Here is a 25,017-nt window from a genome sequence, read left to right on the forward strand (position 1 = left end):
AGCAAAGGTAAGAGTCAATCAAAACTCAACACTAATTCTTTTGCTGCATTTACCACTATTGTGCTCTGGAGGTTATTTCTGTGTGTTGCTTCTGCCTCCTGGAAATACTACATGTGGTCTGCTACTGATTCTGCAGTCACTGACTTGACACTGGTAGCTGAAACTTTGCCACGGTGGGAGTATTTACACCATGGGAATTGGCAAACACTACAAAATAGGGCCTACAGTTCTTTCCAAAAGCTGGTGTTAAACCTTTACCGGCACACCTTTGCTTGTCTGAAGATGGAGATAACAGCACTACCTAGCTCACTGTGCTGTCATTACAATCAAACCAGACGATGCTTCTAAAGTACTTAGAACACTGGCACTTATTAAGCACTGTATAAATATTTGTTTAAACATAAAATCTTTGGAGTAATGCTGGTATTTATCTAAGCGTCCACGGTGCACAAAGCAGTCTCCTTGTGTTAGCTGATTTGCTGCTCACATTGATCCACGACAAGATGATCTCCTTTTGTTGGTTGACAAACCAGAGCTCTGTGGGCATTACATGAGGGGAAGTTCTGATGACTTATTCAAGGCCTCCTCTGAACTTGAACCTCTGAAAGGAGCTTGACCCATACAGGGAAAGGTAACCAAAAACCTGGCCTAACTGCCAGTGTTCTAGTGACTCAGGGTATAGAACATGAGCAGGTACTTGTCTGGTGGCATGGGGTTCGATGGACCCCATTTTGCCAGCTGTCTCACTTCACCTTCACAGCCACCCATTTCAAAGAAGAGCAAACTGAGGTTCAGAGATGAAATCTTAGCCTTGGTCACACAGCTGGAAATGGTAAAATTGGGTTGGAACAAAGACATGTCTGACTGCAAAGCCTTTTCCTTTCCCACGTGCCAGCTGTGCTGGTGGTGTGTCCCAAGGCTGGTGGCAGCATAACTGGCATGACCCAGGAACTTGTTAGCAGGACTCCACTTCAGACTTGCTGAGTCATCCCCAGGTGACTCCCCACGGTCTGTATTTCAGCAAGGCCCCTGGGTTTGAGAGCCACTGCTCACATCTCCAGTCTGTGACTCGTGGAAAGGGAAACGTGTTTAGAGTGAAATGTGAGACGCTGGGCACAGGGGACACTTGCCTTGAGGCAGAGGAAGCACAGCTGACTCGTCCCTGGGGGAGCTGCTTCCGGGCTCAGCCCAGTCGGATGCACAGGGCAGGAACTCTAAGGACCCTTGAGGGTTCCCTCTCTAGGCAACATGTGATCCTCTGAGACCAGCACTGGACAGAAACAAAAGCCATTAACGCTGCCATCGGCATGAGATATTCACCCGGATCAGGGCTCAGGCGAGAAACATAAGCAGATGAAGTGGGTGGGTGGGCAGCAGTGGGGAGCTGTGGGGACCGAGGGGACAGAGAGCACTGTCCCCAGACTGTGGCACAGCAGAAGCACTCAAATAGGGTGGGGGTGGCTGGGAGCAGCAGCTGCCACCAGACTCTAGCTGATGGGTCCCTTGTTGTCAGGGCGTCTGGTTTCCACTCCTAAATCTTGATGCTGGAAGTATAGATTTTGATGAATCTTTGAATTTTTAAATGTTGACAATGGAACCAAACTGCCATAAATCCTCTGGAGGACACGGAATGTGTCTGGGAGCTGGCTTAGTCTGCAGCCTACTGGCTTGTGGCTGAAGTCGACACTGATGACTTTTCTTAAGATTCTCAGTAAGTTTCTATGGTATTAGTTTTATCAGGAGCTCAGAAAGTGGAGATAAAGGTAACTAAAAATCAGGTCTAACTGCCATGTGTTCCAGTGACTTGGGGTATGGAACACGAGCAGATGCGGGCTTGGTGGCGTGTGGTTCCATGGACCCCATTTTTCCAAGTGTGTTTGAGAATCGGGTTGCCAGATGAAGGTTTGTGGGCATGTGTGAAGCACAGTAGGTCCCAGGGGACTGGTTGGTCCCAGGCTGCACTGGTTTGCTGATAATCTGTGTCTGCTGTAGACTCCAGAGAGAGGGTTCCGGCTACACTGCTGCCACCCACCCCTAACTGGGTGCTCCTGCTGTGCCAGACGGTGGGGTCAATTCCCACATGTGTGAACCTCTCTCTGCTCCACACAAGCTCAAGCCCAGGTGGCATCCAATGCCCGCAGCAGGCAGTGTCACAGCCTCCACCCACCATGCGCATCCCCCAGGAGTCTAAACTATAATTCAGTGATGTGTTGAAAGAGAGTTAAGTTCTTCTTACTTCGCAGCTGGAAATATGATGTGGCTGGGGAGGTCGTTGCCTGTGTCCTCTTTGGGACGGAAGCTGTGAGTGTGCTTTCTGCTTCCTCCTTAGTCCGCGGACCTTCAGGAGGTCATGTTCAGGGCTCTCATAAAGGACCGGCCCAAATTTGTCCGCCTCTTTCTGGAGAACGGCTTGAACCTGCAGAAGTTCCTCACCAATGACGTCCTCACGGAGCTCTTCTCCAGCCACTTCAGCACCCTCGTGTATCGGAACCTGCAGATTGCCAAGAACTCCTACAACGACGCCCTCCTCACATTCATCTGGAAGCTGGTTGCAAACTTCTGAAGAGGCTTCTGGAAGGAAGACAGAAATAGCCGGGACGATTTGGATGTGGAAACTCCATGTATGTACTGTCTGCTTAAATTCCCCCATCTTTTGAGTTTTCTTTGAAAAACAAACAAACAAACAAAAAACACCTCTATCTCTGTCTTTCCTACTCCTTCCTCATTGCCATAAGGTGGCCAACAGATTGACATAAGATTTTTTCTACTGCCTTTATTTTAGATGCTCTCTGGTGAGTTTTCTGATGTTTTGCTCCATGCTCTGCTTTAAACTGGTCGCAGCTTTTCTTAATCATAAAGCTTGGTGCAGCATTCAAGGCAGTTAGTGGGGAGCAGGGGCAAACGAATGGTTGCTGGCTCACTTCTTGGTCTACTGGGCATGAGCTGGTTAAAGTACCTCCCTGCTGCCCACGTAAAGGACTGAAGAACTGCTGGCATAAAAGGGACAGTGACTATTTCCCAAAGGATAATCCAGGTGTCCACTTGAAAGGGTGTGTGGGTGTGCTCCTGGGCTGGCTTGGGTCCTCCATGTGAAGTGCAGGCAGACCGGGTTCCCCTGACCAGCACCAGTGACTGTGGCTAGACGCTTGTGCTGATCAGAGCCCAGTGACGGGCCGGTCATGCCTGGGGCAGTGTTCTGCCTGAACTTCTAGAGCTGTCCAGGGGAGCGGATCTCCAGTGCCCACCATGGCAGCATGCTTGATTCCACACTTTTTGTGGATGTCTCTCTTTTCATGTCTCATTTCCTCACTTTCCCACTGGTTTCTTTGGGATCATTTCCCAAACAACCTACTTACCTCAAATTCTTATCTCGGGATTGCTTCTGGGGAAACCCAAACAAGGTCATTACCTTTTGGAATTCTGGGACTTTTAAGTGTGTGTGAGTTAAAAATCTGAAGATGCTAGGTGTTCTCAGGAAGTCAAAGTGTCCAGAGAGCTTCTTTTGGACACTGTTTATGTGATTTTTTTTTTTTTTGCAACACAACCCCTAACTACACATTATGCATTTAAGACTTTGGTGAAACATGAAAAGAAGTCGAAAGGGAATATATACATGTTTTCTACCAGGACAGGTCTTGAATATATCTTGTTTTCTATCAGGACAGGTCTTGAATCTTGAAGACCAGCTGGGTTTCTAATTGATGTATTAGGAGTCGAATCTTTGAATAAGAATCCAAAGAAAGAAGCACATTTTATGTTCTGATAGTTGAACTTTAACCACAGGAAAATTAGAATTTAATCTGAACAATTTTTTCCCCCTAGATGAGAAACAGAGTTATATGATGAGAAGGAATTGCTTTCTCTCTGGCTTGTCAGTGGTCTTTTAGTTTTTAAATTGCTCTTAGCACTTTTTTTTTCACTCTTGATACCTTTTCTTCTAGTTGTACTTTATATTTTATGATAGATGAAAGATTTCACATCAAATTACACCCCCTGGAGGGTGGCAGAGATGGAAATCGCGTCACTCTGCTGTTCCAATGGCCCAGCCACAGAGCCTCCAGCACAGGGCGCTCCCCTGGGCTTCCTGACCCCATTTTTCTGGGCACCTGAAGTGATTTGCCTCTGCACAGCTGACCCTGTGCTCTGCCCCCTCCCAGGATGTGTCTTTCATTACCCGGCACCCCCTGCAAGCACTCTTCATCTGGGCCATTCTGCAGAACAAGAAGGAGCTCTCCAAAGTCATTTGGGAACAGGTAAATGTCCAGCTTGAGTTCACACCAAAGGCATGCTTGGTTGTAACAATTCTGACCTCAAATGTCATGTGTACTCTAAAACATCACCAAAAAAAAAAAAATGACCACAGTTCTGCGACTAGTGAGGCCAAATTAGCAGATTCCGGTGAGAGACGATGGGGATTAGGAAAATAAAAACTCACTTTACGGACTCAGATTCTGAAGATAATGGCTGGTATCAGGTGGAGCTCTACTCTCTGATGGAGAAGCAGGTCTAAGAATTACACCAGCCATCTTTATTTATATGTGCCTCATTATCAGATTAAAGACTGTACAAGCATTATTCTCTGTATTCATGAAAGGTACAGAGTTAGCAACATTATGAAGCTTATTCTGCTGTTATATTCTACAGTTACAATGTGCAATGTTAGGAGCTTTGTGCAGCTCTCAAGAAAGTCCATTGTTCAGGGGCTGGGGTTGTGGCTCAGTGGTAGAGGGCTCGCCTAGCACGTGTGAGGCCTTGGGTTCGATCCTCAGCACCACTTAAAATAAAATAAAGATATTGTGTCCATTTACAACTAAAAAATAAATATTTTTTTAAAAAAGAAAGTCCATTTTTAAAGTTACATTAGGCAGGCAGGTTCAGGAACTTGGTGACACATTGTGGCTGTGTAGCAAGAGAGTTCCTCTATTCCCAGGAGCTGTGTGCCTGAGAGCAAGGTTGAGGCTGATAAGACTCTATCACAGAGCCTTCTTATGGAGGGTGTCACCATAGCAACTAGACATGCTGCCCTTTTGCACAGAAACTTTCCCAGGCACCAAGCATGCGACAGTCATTAAGTCATCAGAGACCCCAGTCTCAGACACTGCTCTCCCATTCTCTGTCACTGCTCCCACACTGCAGATACCAGGTGGTCATGGTTGTGTGTAATGGCTGTGCTGCATGTTGATGGAGGTGTGTTCAGGAGGGTGGTCCCTGGAGAGTGGGCTTGCCTTGGGGGGCACCTAGTGGGCACCTGATTCTCAGTATGTGTGGGTGTGTGAATATTTCCTCAGTTGGTAAGGAATTGAAATTTAGTTTAAAAAGTTAATTTTTGGCTTTATTGCCTTATGAACAGGAAATAGGGCTTGTAAAAAGTCTGCTTTGGAAAAATTATTGAAAACTTTATGTGTGATTTAGCACGTAACACTAGCTTCTCCACTTTGAGAGCATCAGGTTGGGTGTGGAGTGCTGAATTCACACATATGGCCTCTGGTTACATAGTTCAGGTCCTTTATGTCCTTACCCACTTGTCCCCATCTGGGAGCTCTTTGTGCAGCCGACAAAGCTGTAATAGAGGACTGGCTGCCATCCCCTCTTACTGGCAATTTCTCGGGGCATTTATCTTGATGTTTTTCTTTTCCTGAACTGCTTCTTCATCTGAGTAGCTTCAGGCTCGAGGTCGTCCTGTTTAGGACTGAACATATTCAGGTCCAAGACTCTTATGCTCATTACAAATTCTACTTTGAAATGTTACACATAGTTGGGACTTTGCCCCTTCCTGCTCATGCTCTGAGTTCATCCTTGTTCACCATTAGTGTCCACTCAACCGCTTCAAGGGATTCTGAGTTAACCTAAGTTTCTCCACCTCTTGAAAAGACCTGGGGCTGTACTCTGGCAGCCCTGGGAGCCAGCAAGCTTCTGAAGACTCTGGCCAAAGTGAAGAATGACATCAATGCCGCTGGAGAATCAGAGGAGCTGGCAAATGAGTACGAGACCGTGCAGTGGGTAAGTCACAGCAGAGGGACTCCAGGGGAGTTGCAGGTGGACCAAGGCTCAGACTGGAGTGTCTGGGCTCCCCCTGCTGGCCTCACGGAAGGCTGCAGACCCATGCAGACCCCCACACTGTGCATAGGCTTCCTGCTCCAGGCACTTGGGACTTTTCCCAGAGTGAATGTGAAAATCTTGAGTACTGTCATTGCAGAGCTACCTGGCTCAGGCCTAAGTAGCTCAACACCTCAGGAGGTTTCAGGGTGTTTTTTGGACATAGTTAAGACACTGTGAACAAGTGAGTCTGCATTTTGTGTATACATAAATGCTCTCAGAAGACTTCAGGTCCCTGGGTCTGATGCAGAGTTGGTTTTAATGGCAAAGGCAGCAGTTGGGTTTCTAGGCCTCAGTGTCCCATAGGGCGACTCCAGTGATGGCTGGCGAGTAGGTCCCTGAAGGTAGGAGCCTTGGAGCTCCAGAAGGGCTTGGGGAGATCAGCCACAGCCTGGGATAGCAGGCATTCCTGAGCCGTCCTCTCCTGGATGCCTCGGGACTGGTCATCTGGCTGCTCTTTGCTATCCAATCCTTAATTAAAGCTGGTCAGTGCCCTTTTTGCAGAGGACAGGACCACGTGCGAATGGGAGAGTTGGGAGCAACTGCCATGTAACAGCAGAGAGCTCTGGGTCTGCTCAGTATCTCCCTTGTTCCTCTGCAGCTTTAAGTTTGCAGGGTGACATCTGCATGACACCTTTGTCTACTGTCTAATCTAACGTAACAATGTGTTCAGCTTCTTGGTGTTGGAAAAGAGGTGTGCAGCCATTTCTTTCAATATATTAATTTCCAGGTGACCTCAGGTGGCCATGGTTTCTATTTTTACTTTAAAACATTTCCTCTGAGGTTCTGTACAGTGGTCTCTGTCACTGAGCACACCTGAATGCTCCAAGTCAGTGTTTCTTCCACCTTCTATGGTTTATATGCTGTGACTTATCTGTGAAAAAATCTTACCAAGAAAGCACAGAAGCTCAGGGGATGGAGAGTCTGTGCTAGCTAAGGGGAGGCAGAGGGTCTCCTGTCCTTCTGCCTGGACTGAGACCAAAGCCCACCAACGAGGGAGGCTCCTGTGTCTGATCCCCTGAGCTCTGACTGACACCCACTATCACACTGGCCCTGCAGGGTGTGGTGCATCTTAAAAAGCTCTGTGCTGGGTAGTGACTGTGTTGTGATGGCTTCTCTGTGCCTTTTATGAGATTCTCATGCCCACGCTGTCCTTGGATTGGGGGTCGGCTGGGGGCCAGCTGCTTCCTGAGGTGCCAGCCCTGATTCTGGCTTCCGTCTCTGGTGATGGTGCAGAGCTCTTCACGGAGTGCTACAGCAGTGACGAGGACTTGGAAGAGCAGCTGCTGGTCTACTCCTGCGAAGTTTGGGGCGGAAGCAACTGTTTGGAGCTGGCGGTGGAGGCCACAGACCAGCATTTCATCACCCAACCTGGGGTGCAGGTAAACACCAGCCACAGAACTAGGTGCCCAGAAATAGGCCTTGACATCAGATGCTATTAGCAGCTTTAAAAATATTGAAAATTAACCGCATCCCCCACAAGCTCCTCCCACTGTCGGGCTCTTTTCTGAGAGCTGTGGGTCCCTTGGCTGTGGTCAGGTTCACCCTCTCTCCTACCCCAGCTCTTTCTAATTTCCACCTTGGAGAAACAGCCCTGCCCCACCTCCAGGGGCCGGTACAGTCTGGGCAAAGTTTTGGGAGCATTTTAGCTTGAATTGTCATTGACCTTGGTCTCATCCTTCCTGATTTCCTTTTAGTTTTCCTGCAAGACTGACACCTGCCTGTGTCTGGAAAGGGATCCCTGGGGCCTACAGACAGGGTTGGCCATGCCCGAGAATTTGTGATCATTAGAGAAGAGAGTCAGAAGGATACTGGTGTGGACTTACATAGTGAGAATCAGCTGGTCAAAGATCCATCGATGTATTGAACTGGCACTCACGTGGCTGTTTGAAAGCTCACATACTCAACTTAGAAGAAAACCTAAAATCAAACAGGATTTTAAGTTGTTCTCTCACAGCCCTCACGAGCCCAGGCAGCTTATAAGAATACTAACTTAGATCTGTTTTGGGGAGGCGTGGGGGCTGGGAGAATGGTCACTTGCATGAATCAAATCTGTGTTGTCTTGTGTCCTTGTAGAATTTTCTTTCCAAGCAATGGTATGGAGAGATCTCCTGGGACACCAAGAATTGGAAGATCATTCTGTGTCTGTTTCTCATTCCCTTGGTGGGCTGTGGTTTTGTGTCGTTCAGGTAGGAGCTGGGGCACCCCCGTGTGTGTGTGTGTATGTGTGTGTGTGTGTGTGTGTGTGTGTGTGTGCATGTGTGCAAATGTGAAGTGTGTATGCGCGTCCACACCTGCACGCTCTTGGATAAGGGATGGTTCACTGCAGGGAGGCTTTTCCTGGGTCTGGTTTCAGACGGTGGGTGGTGGGGTCAGTTATCTAGGCGGAGTTGTCTGGCGGGCTCAGTCCTGGAGCCCTGTGTGGTCCCTTCCTGGATGTGTGTGTGTCGTGAGGGCTGGACCCGACCGCTCCACTGCGTGCCTGGACCATGGACGTCTGGCCTCTCCTTCAGGAAGAAGCCCGGGGACAAGCACAAGCGGCTCCTGTGGCACTACGTGGCCTTCTTCACCTCCCCGTTCATGGTCTTCTCCTGGAACGTGATCTTCTACATTGCCTTCCTCCTGCTCTTTGCCTACGTGCTGCTCATGGACTTCCACGCGGTGCCGCACACCCCCGAGCTGGTCCTGTACGTGCTGGTCTTCATCCTGTGATGAAGTGAGGCAGGTAGGAGGGCTCGGGGGCGCGGGCCACGTCCTCCTAGTGCCCAGCAGAGGGGGAGCCGCTGGGGAGCTGGGGCTCGAAGTCAGGACGTCAGTGTCCCTGCTGGCTGGTTGCCCGTGAACCTGGGGTGCATTCGCAAACTGCTGGCGATCTGGGGAGATCTGCCAGCCCCGTGTTCTGCCCTCTGCCTGCGGCTAATCGATGACGATGAGTCAGTCAGGGGTGGGTGGTGTTCAAGGGACAGAGACCTTGGTCTGCAGCCCCTGCCATTATCAGGAGTCATCCGTGTTCCTACCATGACTGTCGCCCTAAGAGGGTCAGTGTAGCAGGTGGCAGGGTATCTGGGGGGACTTTCCAGCAGCTAAGGGCATGGTGATGCCCTGTGTCAGAACAAAAGCGGGGTTCCCTGTGGGATTCAGGGAGTCAGTGTGAAATGATGATTGGGTTTTACTTGGTTTCTGGGCATCTGCTGTTTTGGGCTTCCCCTCTCCACTGTTGAATCCAAAACTTGAGCCCTGGCCTCACCTGTCGCAGGTGCTTAGTTAGTAATTCTCAAAGAAATCATTTGATGGTGAAGAGTGGGGCTGTCCCTGAACCTGTAGGAAAAGCCGTCTGAGAAACCCTTCAGATCGGGGCTCACAGCTTGTTAGGAACTGGCTGTTGCCGCCACTGCTGTGGTCCCTTCTGAGCCCAAGCCTCAAAATGTGTGGGCTCCGCAGTGTGTGCCGGGCCCTTAGAACATACGAGGTGCTTGCAGTTTGGGGAGTAGTAGGCCCAGTGATAGAAGATTCTGTCCTGTTCGTCACAGGGCCCTGGCAGCCTTTCCCTGTGTGGGTGTGTGGTTTCCAGGACCCCTGGGGTGGGAAGAGTCTGAGGGTGTCTTCTCAGCAGGGAGCATCTTGATCCATTATGTCTGCCAGGTGGGAGGAGTGGGAGGTCCTGGGCCAGTGCCCTGCTCCTGTCTTCCTGTGCCCTGAGGTGGGAGGTTTGGGTGGAGGTGAAGAGGAAGGGCTGAGTGACCATCAGTGCTGGACGGGGCCGATTGCCGGGTGGGCTGTCTCCTGCAGCTCTCCCAGGTCCTGCAGGGGTGCAGAGAGTTTTCCCGATTTCACGACAGCCCCAAGGGAGCCCCATGCTCTGCCTCCTGAGGCCACGGCCCTGTCCAGGTCATGCTTTGTGATGGTTTGTAAGGCTGTGGTGACAAAACACCATGGCTTGGTGGCTTCAGTGGCATGGGCTCATTGCTCACAGTTCTGGAGCCTGGAGTCTGAGGTCAGGTGTGGGCGGGGCTGGCTCCTTTCCCCGGCTTCTGTAGTTTTGGGCCATCATTGCTGTCCCTGGGCCTGTTGAAGCAACACTGTGACCCTGTGTCACATCCATGTGGTGTCTTCCCTGGGAGCCTGTCTGTGTTCTGATTTCCCCATTTCCAGAGGACAGTGGTCACTTTGGGTGGGGACCGTTCTGCTTCACTCGACTCCCTCCTGACTCACTCAGTCACATCACCGTGACCTGTCCAGACGAGGTCCTGCTCCGAGGTGCAGAGGGTGGGACTTCCATTTGGGGTACATGATTCAGCCCATCACACGGTCCATTTGCTCTGCAGCGGCCAGCCTTGTACATAGTTCTACCCTGACTTACTGTGTGGCAGCAGCAAAGGGAAGTGGAAAGTGAGTCGTGAGGACGGGGAGGGAGCAAGGCACCCGGAGGTGCTCCCTGGCATCAAGGTGCTCAGGGAAGCCTTCCAAGCGGAGGGGACCTTGGTGCCTCATCTTGGAATGTTGGTAAACAGTAAGAAATGCTCTCCTGCTTCTGCCACCCTCATCTTCTCACACGTTGCCCCGCCAGTCTCATCCCTGACCCTGCTCCCGTCCCATTAGGACACAGAAGCTGCCAGGCGGGTCCTTAGGCATCTACAGGAACCATGAAGCTGAGAAAAGGGCGTGTTTCTGTTTGCCATGGAAGGAAGAGCCCGGCCTGGCTGGGACCGCAGGGAGACTGGCCTAACTCTGGAAGCCCAGTCCCTTTCCATGTGTTCTGTCTTTTCACCAAGTATTCAGTGAGCACCTACTGCATGCCAGGCCCTGCCTGAGACCCTGAAGATACAGAATGAACCAGACAAATACCTTTGGCCCGTGGAGCTTTCCCCTTAGGGTGACTGGTGGGTCACTTCCAGGAGCTCTTGAGGAGAGCTGAGTGGGGGCCAGCACCATAGGACAGGTTGGCCCAGGGGAACTGCTGCCATCACAGACATCTCCATACAAGCATCTTGTTCGCATTTTGCCACTAAGTCACCTGTTTGGCCTGTGTGGGGAGACCCAGGCAGCTATCCTGCTTGGAGAAGGCCTGGGGCAGGTTAGGCTGGGAGCAAGGAGGGCTCAGGGTAGGGACATGGAGTGTGAGTGGACAGAGGGCAGGTGGGTAGGAACATCAGAAGGGAAAGTGGGCTAGAGTCTTCCCTGGGGCTACTGGAGGAAGGGAGGCCTGCAAAGCTGGAGAGCCCCTACCCTCTGCGTCCAGAATGGGGGTGCTTGGTAGGTGGTACTGAGGGCGTCCAGTCAGTGTTCCTGGTCCAGCACTGACCTGTGTTAACTCAGTGGTCCTGCCCGCCGTGTGGCTGCTTGGCCTTGGATCCAGGGAGTCCTCAGACTGTAGCTGTGAGGGGCTTGTTGTTAAAGAACCTGCCACTTGGGGTCGCTGTTTCCCTTCTTGTCTGCAGCCAGTGCCTTTGGACTCCTAAGGGATTAGTTTTCCCCCAGGAAGTGGCTCTGCTGGCTGGGTGTGGTTTTCATTAAACTGATTCACATTTATGAGAGGAAAACAACCCCGAAATAGAGGCCACCTGATTTAAATTGTGTCTGGGAGTCAAAGAGCCTTGCTCTGTAGTGTCTCCAGGTGATCTCGGCCTGGAGGCAGATACTGATGTGCTGACTTGGGGTTTTTAACCAGGACAGTCAATAGCACGGCACAGTTGCTAAATCACCTGGGCTCTGCTAAGCAGGCACCATGAGTGTTTGCTTAAGATGGGGCAAGTCGCCTGCACCTTCACAGAGAGCACCATTCAATCTCGAGGCCCACCGTGTCCCCAGATCCTGAGAGAACCTGCAACATGATGCTGGTAGTTTACAAATTCAGTCTGCCTCTGCCCTTAAGCTCAGAGAAGAGGCCTCCTCTCATTGATGATGATGATGATGATGAAGAAGAAGAAGAAATAAAAAGAGCTTTCTCCCAGCACTGGTTCCTGGAGCCCTGGAACTGGCCTAAGGTGTCTGCATGAAGGCCAGGGTGACTTCTGAAGGTGACCTGGGCAAGGTCGTGTAGGCTGTGTAGGCTGCTGGTATCTGCCTGGGTCCCGAAGGGCAGGGGCAGACCAGTGCCAGGGCAGACCCTCGTCTCACCAGGCACAGGAAAAGCAAATGGCAGTTGGAATCATGCTGCCCAGCCAGGTGGACACCCCTGCCACCTCCCCAGTGGTCAGTTCCCAGCACGCGGTCCATCCAGGGCTGCTCCAGCCGTGGCCTCCCACGGGTAGTGGTTCCCAGCAGCCTCCTCTGTTGCCCACTCAGCTGCTCTTTCCACTCACTCGTGGGGAAGGAGGTGCCTGGGAAGTGGGCTGTGCGTCTTGACTCCTTCCGGTGGGAGCTTGAGGGGCCTGGAGATTGAGAACAGGGAGGCCTTGCTCAGGGTGGCGCCTTAGCCTCCAGGCCTCGGTGTCTGGGTCAGGGTAGGAAGCAGGACCCGAGTACTGGCCATATTGGATGGAGAGATGAGTGGGCCTCGCCCTTCTGGGCCCTCTTTGCCATGGCTTTCTTGGTGTGCACAGTGAATATGGTGGCCCTTATCTGAGCTTACTCCCCGGTGAACTTCTGCCTTCTCTCCCATCCTCTTCACATTTGGTTTTAACATGGTTTACACCTGTCTTTCCATGGAACAGTGGACTCCTTGAGGATCGGTATTGCACCCACTGATCTCTCTGTGTCCCAGGAGGCTGGCCCAGGGTTTGCAATCCTGTGGGCCCTCAGGAAACATACTTGGAGTAGGAGGACAGATGACAAGTTAGAGGACCCCCCTGGGACTCCCCAACTCCAGTCTACAGTGGCTAGAGAGGCGTCTCCTCCTGGATATCCTTTAGTTAAGGCCTTTTACTGTCAGGTGCCAGACAAATCTTACGTGGATACAGAAGCAGACAACGAGCCCAGTAGGGATGGCCCCTCTGTAACTGTGAGGTGTGTGACTGTGCTACTCACCATGCAAGGTGGCCCCGTGCTTCCCAGGTGCCCTGGCAGGTGGTGCTTGCCCTCTGCGGCTTCATCTTGAAGGAGGACCAGGAGACCTTCCTCCTGACAGACCAGCAACACATGAATAGCAGAGCCACTGGCGCCCAGCCCAGCCTCGGGTCCCCCGGGTGGCAGGGCGTGTTAGGGCTCTTTTGGCACAGAGTGGACCTGGGGAGGATGGGAAGCACACGGTGGTCCCAGGCTGCTGACACCTCTCTCTTCCCCTGGGCTGCAGTGGTACATGAACGGGATGAATTATTTTACCGACCTGTGGAATGTCATGGACACGCTGGGGCTGTTGTACTTCATAGCGGGGATTGTGTTTCGGTGAGTTTTCCTCATTGCTTTCCCTAATTTTCGATGTTGTGGGCACCAAAGTGGAGAAAAACTCTTGGACCCTCTGAGCCCATGGGGCTGTTGCTTGGAGTCGACTGGGAAAGACCCCCGTCAGCTTGGGCAGCCTGGTCAGCCTGGTCAGCCTGGGCAGCTTGGTCAGCTTGGTCAGCTTGGTCAGCTTGGTCAGCCTGGTCAGCCTGGTCAGCTTGGTCAGCTTGGTTAGCTTGGTCAGCCTGGTTAGCCTGGTCAGCCTGGTCAGCCTGGTCAGCTTGGTTAGCTTGGTCAGCTTGGTCAGCCTGGTCAGCCTGGTCAGCGTTTCCTCTCTTCCCTCCCGGGGGTCTGTGATCTTTCCTTTTGGCCTTCTAGGCTTTGGGGAGAGGGAACTCCATACCGAGGAGAGTAAAGAGTGAGGAGGATGTCGATACCTTAGGCTACTACTGGTTCATTTGGGGTGTGTAACCTAAGACATGTGTGACCTTAACCTGAAAACCGGCCACCACGGAGCTGTCCTTCAGCTACCAGCACAATCCTCAATCCTGGAGCCAGAGTGTGTCAGCAGACAAATCCAACGCTGCCCCTGAGGGCAAAGCACCAGCCGCCCTCCCTGAGGAAGGGTTGGGAAGCCCCAGGCGTGGTCCGTTGCCCATGTCCCTCCAGGCCAAAGGGGAGGCTGCGTCATGGACAGGCACACAAGGCGCCGCTTTGCAGAGGAGCCCACCTGCTCCCTTTTGCCCCTGTGAAGATGGCGTGCTTGCCCTCCACGGTGAAGGGGCGAGCACGCCATTTCTTCCTCATCCTTCCTGCTGGGGTTGAGGATCTCAGAATTGACAGGGGTGTCCTCTGGTAGCAGGGCTTAGCTAATCAGTGTCAGGGAGACCCCGGTGAGTTTTTGAGGGAAGTTGGCAGAGCCAAGTCCAGGGGTTGGGGTGGGGTTGGCATCATCTTGGACACCTACCTGTGATCCAGCAAAGATGGCAGGAGGGCGTGAGGATGAGGGACAGGGAGCCAGGAGCCTCCAGAGCTCTTGGGGCCTTCTTCGGTGCCCACGTGGCAGAGGGCAGTGGTGGTACTCCTGTCCTGTTCCACATGCCCAGCTCCTGGCTCTCAGCCGCTCCCTGACTCTGGTTACTTTAAAAACTCGACGTTGCGATGCTTTGTCCATGTCCCACACATCTGTTCTCCTTCTCTCCACAGGCTGCACCCCTCTAATAAAAGTTCGCTGTACTCCGGCTGGGTCATTTTCTGCCTGGATTACATTATATTCACCCTAAGGTTGATCCACATTTTCACTGTCAGCAGAAATTTAGGACCCAAGATCATAATGTTGCAGAGGATGGTAAGAGCCAAGAGTCCCTCTCGCCACGGTTCTCTTGCTCCGTTCAGTTCCACTAATGATTGACAGGAGGCTTTCTCCCCTAATGTGATGGTTGCATTTCTCAATCAGTGACGGTTGCTTTCTTCCACGTGTCCTCATGAAGGGCGTCCCCCAGGTTGAACTTTCAGGAGATATGGCTGGGAGCAGGAAATAAACACCCGTGTTCAGATGCACACTTTACAGTGTGCTTCCAGTGGAGTCTGAACAATTTGCTAAGAGTGTGGGCAGGGAAGGGAGGATTGGAACCTGACCTCAGATCCTGGGACACATGCAGGGAGGACCCCCCAGGCTCACATGGCACCAGAGGGGAAATCACACATGGCAGTGGCTCCCTAGGCCGATTCTCCATGTGGCTCAGACCTCCACTGTCTGTCTTGCAGCAAGATGGGCCTGGATGAGCTCATCTGGATGTTCCTTTCCAACACCGAGGCTGAGCTTGTGGTTTTCGCTCAAAGCATATCTGAGGCAGGGAGTCACTATGAAGTCATGCTGTGTGTGCAAAAACTTTAAAAAAATCAAATTGTCCATTCTTGTCTAATAAGAACTGCTTTTGTTTCCCAAGGAAAAGAAACCTACAGAAATAATTTAGGGGTTTAAAGAATGCAAGTACATGAGGTCTAGACACAGAGAGGTCCTCCCCATAGGTCTTTGTATGTTCTTGAGCTGGGCTGTCACTCAGTGGCGGGTGCCGAGCTGGTTTGGAGACTGGTGGACGCACATGCATCCTTCAGGTTTAATTCTGAAAAAGCGTTGTCCCCAGACCCAAAAGTGATGCCGGCCATTTTTTAAAAATTAGCAAGTGAGGATTCCAACATGGCGGCGGGTGCGGAGAGATCAAGTCTCTGACCTCTTCAGCTGTGCAGGCATAGGGAGTCGTAAACAGCCTAATTCTGTTTGCTCAGGATCACTAGGCAATGCTGAGCTGACGTGGATCTGGGACGAGCAGTCTGGGCCTCTCAGAACACACACTGAACCTGGATCGGCTGAATTCAAGCTCCCGTTCGCCTGCTTCCCACAGACAAACAGCTGTGACTCAGCACTAATCCATCCGGCTGAAACAACCGGTCAGCCCTTCTGATTCTACGGAGGTAAATGCCAACCGAGCCTTCATAGGTAGTGGCCACAGGTTTGAAACGGGGCTTGGGAGAGACAGTAAGGACCCACCCGTTGCATTGGTCACCCGGCAAAGGGAAACGAACTGTCGCCATTTGCAAGAGATACCACCATGGCAGACAGTCTGACGTCATCAGACTGCGGTGGAGGAGATAACTTCATTGAAATCTGCGGCTACAGGTGTGTAATTCCCTAGCCTTCCCTCTCCACACATCGGGGAAACCTTAAGGGCCAATCTCAGCTCTCCTGTAAGGGCCTCTCCCAGCTCTCCCGTGAGCACGGTAGCCAGACCAAGGGAATTAGAGGTGGCGCGAGACCCGCGGCGCGGGACTACCGCTCCCACCAGTGCTGACAGCTGAGGTCTCTTGCACCAGCTACCGGGGGTGTGGCTACCGGAGGGGCAGTAAAATTCACTGAGGATTCTCAGCCCCAAGCTCTACAAACTTAGGGTTTGAGGGAATGGCAAACTGGAAGAGTGTGCCCAGTCATTCATGACAACAGGGCTCCCGGGAGCAGCAGACCTGGCGTGTACCCAGTATTGTGGTGAGCGGCACCTGTGAGAGGGGCCTGGCTAGAGGAAAAGTGGGGAAGTGACTAGACACAAGAGGACGCCCTAGGCACCCAGGATTGGAGACTCGCCCAGTCTGGGAGGAGGAGCTGCTGCACAGTGATTGTTTTCCGCGTATTGATAGGAGAAACTTGGCCTGGTGGTCACAGCGCCACCTACTGGAAGAGAAGTTAATCAAACTGCATTTATTAGTTTTTTTTTTTTTTGGTTGTTTTTTTTTTTTTTAATTTTGATTTGGGGTTTTCTTTCATTTTCATTTTTCTTTCTTGTTTTTAAATTTTTTTAAAATTTTTTTTCTTCCAATTTTAATTTTTTTTATTATTTAAAAAAAATTTTTTTTTCTTTTTTTATTTCCTATTTTTTTCTTCTTTTGTCTTTTCATTTCTTTTCAATTATCTTATCCCCCCTTCCTTGAATTCTACCTGCTTATTCTCATTCTCTTTAGTGACTTTTTCCCTTCCCTTCTAATACCTTTCCTCCCAAGCATCAAATAAATTTATAGGAGTAAACAGTAACTCAGCAGTCAAACAGAACAAGAAGTAACATGAGCAGCTTCAAAAAGCAAGGAAGAAAAGGAGTACAAACAATGCAGGACAGCCTAAATATTCAGGAGGACCTAGAGTCATCAGAAAAATGGTCATATAAAGAACTCAAGGAACACCTTAGACAGATGGAATGGAACCTTAAAGAGGATACGAGACAGCAAATTCAAGCAGTGAAAGAACACATTGAGAATGTATTACACAAACAGATAAAAGAAGAAGTTAAGCACCTTTATCAGGAGATAGAGATTATAAAAAAGAATCAAACCATAATCTTAGAAATGAAGGAAACCATAAACCAAATTAAAAACTCAATTGAGAGTATCACTAACAGAATGGAGAAAGTAGAAGCCAGAACGTCAGATAATGAAGACAAATTATTTCATCTTGAAAAGAGTCTAGCCAACTCAGAAAGGCTGGTAAAAAATCACGAGAAAAACATCCAAGAGTTATGGGATAACATAAAAAAGCCAAACTTACGAGTCATCGGGATAGAAGAAGGTACAGAGATTCAAACCAAGGGAATGAGTAACCTGCTGAATGAAATAATTACAGAAAACTTTCCAGAAATAAAAAAGGAAACAGATATACAAATTGAAGATGCATACAGGACACCGAGCACACAAAATCACAGTAGACCAATGCCAAGACACATTGTTATGAAGATATCCAATATACAGAACAAAGAGAAAATATTAAAAGCTACAAGAGAAAGGAGACAGATTACATTCAGGGGTAAACCAATAAGGTTAACAACAGATTTTTCATCACAGACACTGAAAGCAAGAAGGTCATGGAACAATGTATTTCAAACACTGAAAGACAATGGATGCCAACCAAGAATTCTGTATCCAGCAAAATTAAGCTTCAGGTATGACAACGAAATAAAAATCTTTCATGATAAACAAAAGTTAAAAGAATTTGCAGCCAGAAAACCAGCATTGCAAAGCATTTTGAGCAAAACACTACACGAGGAAGAAATGAAAAACAATAACCAAAACCATCAGACGGAAGTGCCTCGGTAAAGATAGAGGGCGAGGGGAAAAATAATCATGGAGAAACAAACTAAATTTTTTTTTTTAAAAAAAGGATAAATAATCAAACATGGATGGAAGTACAAACCATATATCAATAGTAACTCTGAATGTTAATGGCTTAAACTCTCCAATAAAGCGACATAGGCTGATATCATGGATTAAAAAAACAAATCCAACAATATGCTGCCTCCAGGAGACACATCTGATTGGAAAAGACATACACAGGCTGAAGGTGAAAGAATGGGAAAAAATATACCACGCACACGGTCCTCGTAAGCAAGCAGGGGTGGCCATCCTCATATCGAATAAAATCGACTTCAAGACTAAGTTAATCAAAAGAGATAAAGAAGGACATTATATACTGTTAAAAGGAACCATTCACCAACAAGACATAACAATTATCAATATTTATGCACCAAATAATGGTGCTGTGACATTCATAAAACAAATTCTCCTCAAGTTCAAGAATCAAATAGACCACAACACAATAATTATGGGTGACTTCAACACACCTCTCTCACCATTGGACAGATCCTCCAAACAAAAGTTGAATAAGGAAACTATAGAACTCAATACCACAATCAATAACCTAGACTTAACTGACATATATAGAATATATCAACCATCATCAAATGGATATACTTTTTTCTCAGCAGCACATGGATCCTTCTCAAAAATAGACCATATATTATGCCACAGGGCAACCCTCAGTAAATATAAAGGGGTGGAGATAATACCATGCATTTTATCTGATCATAATGGAATGAAACTGGAAATCAATGATAAAAGAAGGAAGGAAAAATCCTACATCACATGGAAAATGAACAATATGTTACTGAATGATCAATGGGTTACAGAAGACATAAAGGAGGAAATCAAAAAATTCTTAGAGATAAATGAAAATACAGACACAACATATCGGAATCTATGGGACACAATGAAAGCAGTTTTAAGAGGAAAATTCATCGCCTGGTGGTCATTCCTCAAAAAAAGAAAAAACCAACAAATAAATGAGCTCACACTTCATCTCAAAGCCCTAGAAAAGGAAGAGCAAAACAACAGCAAATGTAGCAGAAGGCAAGAAATAATTAAAATCAGAGCAGAAATTAATGAAATTGAAACAAAAGAAACTATTGAAAAAATTAACAAACCTAAAAGTTGGTTCTTTGAAAAAATAAATAAGATCGACAGACCTTTAGCCATGCTAACAAAGAGAAGAAGAGAGAGAACTCAAATTACTAACATACGGGATGAAAAAGGCAATATCACAACAGATGCTACAGAAATACAGAAGACAATTAGAAATTATTTTGAAAACCTATATTCCAATAAAATAGAAGATAGTGAAGACATCGATAAATTTCTTAAGTCATATGATTTGCCCAGACTGAGTCAGGAGGATACACACAATTTGAACAGACCAATATCAATGGATGAAATTGAAGAAGCCATCAAAAGACTACCAACCAAGAAAAGCCCAGGACCAGATGGGTATACAGCGGAGTTTTACAAATCCTTTAAAGAAGAATTAATACCAATACTTTTCAAGTTATTTCAGGAAATCGAAAAAGAGGGAGCTCTTCCAAATTCATTCTATGAGGCCAACATCACCCTGATTCTGAAACCAGACAAAGACACCTCAAAGAAAGAAAACTACAGACCAATATCTCTAATGAACCTAGATGCAAAAATCCTCAATAAAATTCTGGCGAATCAAATACAAAAACACATCAAAAAAATTGTGCACCATGATCAAGTAGGATTCATCCCTGGTATGCAAGGCTGGTTCAATATACGGAAATCAATAAATGTTATTCACCACATCAATAGACTTAAAGATAAGAACCATATGATCATCTCAATAGACGCAGAGAAAGCATTTGACAAAGTACAGCATCCCTTTATGTTCAAAACACTTGAAAAACTAGGGATAACAGGAACGTACCTTGACATAGTAAAAGCTATCTATGCTAAGCCTCAGGCTAGCATCATTCTGAATGGACAAAAGTTGAAGGCATTCCCTCTAAAATCTGGAACAAGACAGGGATGCCCTCTATCACCACTTCTATTCAATATAGTTCTCGAAACACTGGCCAGAGCAATTAGACAGACGAAAGAAATTAAAGGCATAAAAATAGGAAAAGAAGAACTTAAATTATCACTATTTGCAGATGACATGATTCTATACTTAGAAGACCCAAAAGGGTCTACAAAGAAACTACTAGAACTAATAAATGAATTCAGCAAAGTGGCAGGATATAAAATCAACACGCATAAATCAAAGGCATTTCTGTATATCAGCGACAAAACTTCTGAAACGGAAATGAGGAAAAACACTCCATTCACAATATCCTCCAAAAAAATAAAATACTTGGGAATCAACCTAACAAAAGAGGTGAAAGATTTATACAATGAAAACTACAGAACCCTAAAAAGAGAAGTAGAAGAAGATCTTAGAAGATGGAAAAATATACCCTGTTCATGGATAGGCAGAACTAACATTATCAAAATGGCGATATTACCAAAAGTTCTCTATAGGTTTAATGCAATGCCAATCAAAATCCCAATGGCATTTCTTGAAGAAATAGATAAAGCAATCATGAAATTCATATGGAAAAATAAAAGACCCAGAATAGCAAAAGCAATTTTAAGCAGGAAGTGTGAATCAGGCGGTATAGCGATACCAGATTTCAAACTATATTACAGAGCAATAGTGACAAAAACAGCATGGTACTGGTACCAAAACAGGCGAGTGGACCAATGGTATAGAATAGAGGACACAGAGACTAATTCACAAAGTTACAACTATCTTATATTTGATAAAGGGGCTAAAAGTATGCAATGGAGGAAGGATAGCATCTTCAACAAATGGTGTTGGGAAAACTGGAAATCCATATGCAAAAAAATGAAACTGAATCCCTTCCTCTCGCCATGCACAAAAGTTAACTCTAAATGGATCAAAGAGCTTGATATCAAATCAGAGACTCTGCGTCTGATAGAAGAAAAAGTTGGCTCCCATCTACATATTGTGGGGTCGGGCTCCAAATTCCTTAATAGGACACCCATAGCACAAGAGTTAATAACAAGAATCAACAAATGGGACTTACTCAAACTAAAAAGTTTTTTCTCAGCAAGAGAAACAATAAGAGAGGTAAATAGGGAGCCTACATCCTGGGAACAAATTTTTACTCCTCACACTTCAGATAGAGCCCTAATATCCAGAGAATACAAAGAACTCAAAAAATTAGACAACAAGATAACAAATAACCCAATCAACAAATGGGCCAAGGATCTGAACAGACACTTCTCAGAGGAGGACATACAATCAATCAACAAGTACATGAAAAAATGCTCACCATCTCTAGCAGTCAGAGAAATGCAAATCAAAACCACCCTAAGATACCATCTCACTCCAGTAAGATTGGCAGCCATCATGAAGTCCAACAACAACAAGTGCTGGAGAGGTTGCGGGGAAAAGGGTACACTTGTTAATTGTTGGTGGGACTGCAAATTGGTGTGGCCAATTTGGAAAGCAGTTTGGAGATTCCTGGGAAAGCTGGGAATGGAACCACCATTTGACCCTGCTATTGCCCTTCTCGGACTATTCCCTGAAGACCTTAAAAGAGCATGCTACAGGGATGCTGCCATATCGATGTTCATAGCAGCACAATTCACAATAGCTAGACTGTGGAACCAACCCAGATGCCCTTCAATAGATGAATGGATAAAAAAAAGTGGCATCTATACACAATGGAGTACTATGCAGCAATAAAAAATGACAAAATCATAGAATTTGCAGGGAAATGGATGGCATTAGAGCAGATTATGCTTAGTGAAGCTAGTCAATCCCTAAAAACAAATACCAAATGTCTTCTTTGATATAGTGAGAGCAACTATGAACAGAGCAAGGAGGAAGAGCAGGAAGAAAAGACTAACATTTAACAGAGTCATGAGATGGGAGGGAAAGGGAGAGAAAAGGGAAATTCCATGGAAATGAAGGGAGACCCTCATTGCTATACAAAATTACATATAAGAGGTTGTGAGGGGAATGGGAAAATAAACAAGGAGAGTAATGAATTACAGTAGATGGGGTAGAGAGAGAAGAAGGGAGGGGAGGGGAGGGGGGATAGTAGGGGATAGGAAAGGTAGCAGAATACAACAGTTACTATTGGGGCATTATGTAAAATTGTGGATGTATAACCGACATGATTCTGCAATCTGCATTTGGGGTAAAATTGGGAGTTCATAACCCACTTCAATCTAATGTATGAAATATGATATGTCAAGAGCTTTGTAATGTTGTGAATAACCAATAAAAAAAATTTAAAAATTAAAAAAAAATAAAAATAAAAATTAGCAAGTGAGCACAGGTAACCTAGAGTTTCAGGGCCCTGGGAACAGGGCTAACTAAGAACAGCCAGGCTGCGGGCCCCATTGCCCGTGGGCACGCTCCCGACTCTGTTCTGATGTTCTTCCTTGGCAGTTGGTCGATGTCTTCTTCTTCCTGTTCCTCTTTGCCGTGTGGATGGTGGCCTTCGGAGTGGCCAGGCAAGGGATCCTGAGGCAAAAGGAGCAGCACTGGAGGTGGATCTTCTGCTCCCATGATCTATGAGCCCTACCTGGCCATGGTCGGCCAGGTGCCCAGCGACGTGGATGGTAAGCCGACATGGCTCAGGTGGAGATGGGGCTGGGAGGGGGCCAGCAGAAGGCAGCCTCCGGGGCTGACCCTGACAGCAATTCCATGTGTTCACTGAGCGGGGGCGGAGCCACGGACTGAAGAAACAATCCTCAAACCTTGTCTTTACTCCTAAGCAGGATTCTCCGTTGTCCCCAGCATTTCACTTTCCAAACCTTTTGAAGAATGATTTCAGAGTAACGTGGTGGCTGGAGGAACCCCGCTCATGAGCTGTGCTTTCCTACAACAGGGTAACGGGGGACCTATTTGTTTCAAAAAGAGCATCGTGGAGAAATTTGCTCTGAACCTGGAATCTAAACTTTTACATCAGCCCAGTGCCAGCTGGTTTCGGGAGGCAGCTGTGGTGGCCCCGTGGCTTAATTTGCCCATACCCAGCGCAGGTGAGCAGAGCAGGGCGTGTGCTGGTGCTGGCAGGGAACTGTGCGAAGCATCTTTATGGTGCTGACATCAGCCCCGCCGTCGTTTCCTGTCTGCCTGCCATAGATGATGCCTACGGCCTCCTGGAGCCAGCGCCTGCCCTGATTGGTGGCACCTCTCAGTGTCCTGTGGCTCTCTCTTCTTCAGTCTCTCCGGCGCCCTGTGCTGGAGCCTCTTCCAGGACGTTAGAAACACGGTCCTTCCTCCTCTTCGTCATTTTTATCCCATCTGCTCGCCGTTCTTGCTGTTTCCCATAAGCCATTGCGTTTGTCCCCGGTCCTCCGTGTTGGTGTTTTGGTCCCACTTGGGAGCATACACGGTGGCCAGTGGGGCAGCAATCTCGGCTTTTAGTGTGCTGTGTGCCCTTTTGGGGGCGACTCCATCTTTCTGTCTCAGTCTCCCCACCATGAGCTCAGCTGTGCACCCCAGAGCCTCGATGTCATTCTTGATCCTCTTCTGAGTCCACCCCAACATCCACGTCCTCAGCTGGCTGTGTGGACTTTGTCTCTGAGATGCTTTGACATCCTGCTGCGTCCCCGCCCCCAGCCCACCCTAAGCATCCCATTCTGTCTGCCTGCACCCTCCTCCCAACCTCCCAGCTCCCTCTCTGACTCCCCCCATCCACGCTGCAGCCAGATGAGGAGAGTCTGATGTGTTGTCCCCTGCTTAAAACAGTCTGATGGCTTCCCGCAGTTTTAGTGTAAAAATTTAAAAAAGAAAAAAAAAAGTGTGTCCGGTCGCTGGGCATCTAGATCTCTCACTCTGGGAGGGATGATGTCTTCAGTGATGCCCACGCCGTAGGCCTTGGCTCTGTTGGGACGCCCTGGGCACCTGCTCCTCCCGTTCGCCCCCGTGGCCGGCTCCTGCCCAGCCTTCTGCTCTCAGCTCAGAGACCCTTCCCTCTGGGTGGACTGCCCCCGTCTGTGGCCTCAGAGCCCTTGTGCGTGTCTCACAGGCTGGACTTCTAAGCTCTGTGCCTGGGTACCCGCTGACCCGTGGAGGCCATGGGACATGTGCCCTTGCTTGATCTTGACCTCAGTGAAGTCCCTAAGGAGCAGGGAGGTAGCTCAGGAAGCACGGAGTGGAGGGACAGGTGACTCTGAGGTGTGTCCCTTGCTTGGATATCCGTGACTGCGTCCTGGTTCCCCGGTGTGCCAGGGCCCTGGGCCCTCTAGAGGGGCCTCACTGGGCCTTTGGTTCCACCCCCTCAGGTACCACGTAGGACTTCGCCCACTGCACCTTCACCGGCAACGAGTCCAAGCCGCTGTGCGTGGAGCTGGACGAGCACAGCCTGCCCCGCTTCCCCGAGTGGGTCACCATCCCCCTGGTGTGCATCTACATGCTGTCCACCAACATCCTGCTCGTCAACCTGCTGGTCGCCATGTTCGGGTATGTGCCCCGTTATGTGTTCACAGGGGTCCACCCCACAGCGGGCAGGCCGAGAGGGCCGTGAGCGCAGCAGCCAAGGGCCTCCCTGGAGGGGCTGAGAGCAGGGTCTTCAGGGCTGGGGCCTTAAAGGGACTTAAAGCACCATTAGGAGCTGAGCCTTAAGTTGACACCAGTGGTGAGTACCTCCAGCCACCTGTGACAAATGGAGGCCGGGGGTTCAGCACCCATGAGCAGTGTCCCCAGGCGCCCGGATGCCGGCACAACGGTGACCCTGGGGCAGCTCTGCTCCGCTCGGAGGTTGCTTGTGCTCTATGGGACTCGCTGGTGTAGATTTCAGCGTTTACAGGAGCTCAGTTGCTGCTTTAAACGGTTCCCTTTAAATGGGAGTTCAGGGAGTGGAGCCCGGAGAGCGTCTTCTCTGGGACGCATGACTGACGAGGCTGAGTGGGACC

At 48.7% G+C, this 25,017-nt stretch overlaps 1 protein-coding gene across 1 annotated transcript in view; it reads left to right on the forward strand.

Moving 5' to 3' along the window:
- The window catches only part of LOC144367184 (transient receptor potential cation channel subfamily M member 8-like), a 31,037-nt gene extending 6,408 nt beyond the window's left edge, over positions 1-24,629 (forward strand). The window contains 13 exon segments of the mRNA XM_078022656.1: positions 2,330-2,608; positions 4,131-4,253; positions 5,872-5,991; positions 6,656-6,665; positions 7,333-7,478; positions 8,173-8,285; positions 8,610-8,804; positions 10,341-10,362; positions 13,328-13,419; positions 14,623-14,764; positions 22,547-22,663; positions 22,665-22,719; positions 24,388-24,629. Coding sequence (XP_077878782.1) covers positions 2,330-2,608; positions 4,131-4,253; positions 5,872-5,991; positions 6,656-6,665; positions 7,333-7,478; positions 8,173-8,285; positions 8,610-8,804; positions 10,341-10,362; positions 13,328-13,419; positions 14,623-14,764; positions 22,547-22,663; positions 22,665-22,719; positions 24,388-24,629 — 1,656 coding nt within the window.
- The last annotated feature ends 388 nt before the right edge of the window (positions 24,630-25,017 follow it).

The sequence above is a fragment of the Ictidomys tridecemlineatus genome, chromosome 1 (assembly GCF_052094955.1).
Source record: "Ictidomys tridecemlineatus isolate mIctTri1 chromosome 1, mIctTri1.hap1, whole genome shotgun sequence".
In the NCBI taxonomy this organism is placed as follows: Eukaryota; Metazoa; Chordata; class Mammalia; order Rodentia; family Sciuridae; genus Ictidomys; species Ictidomys tridecemlineatus.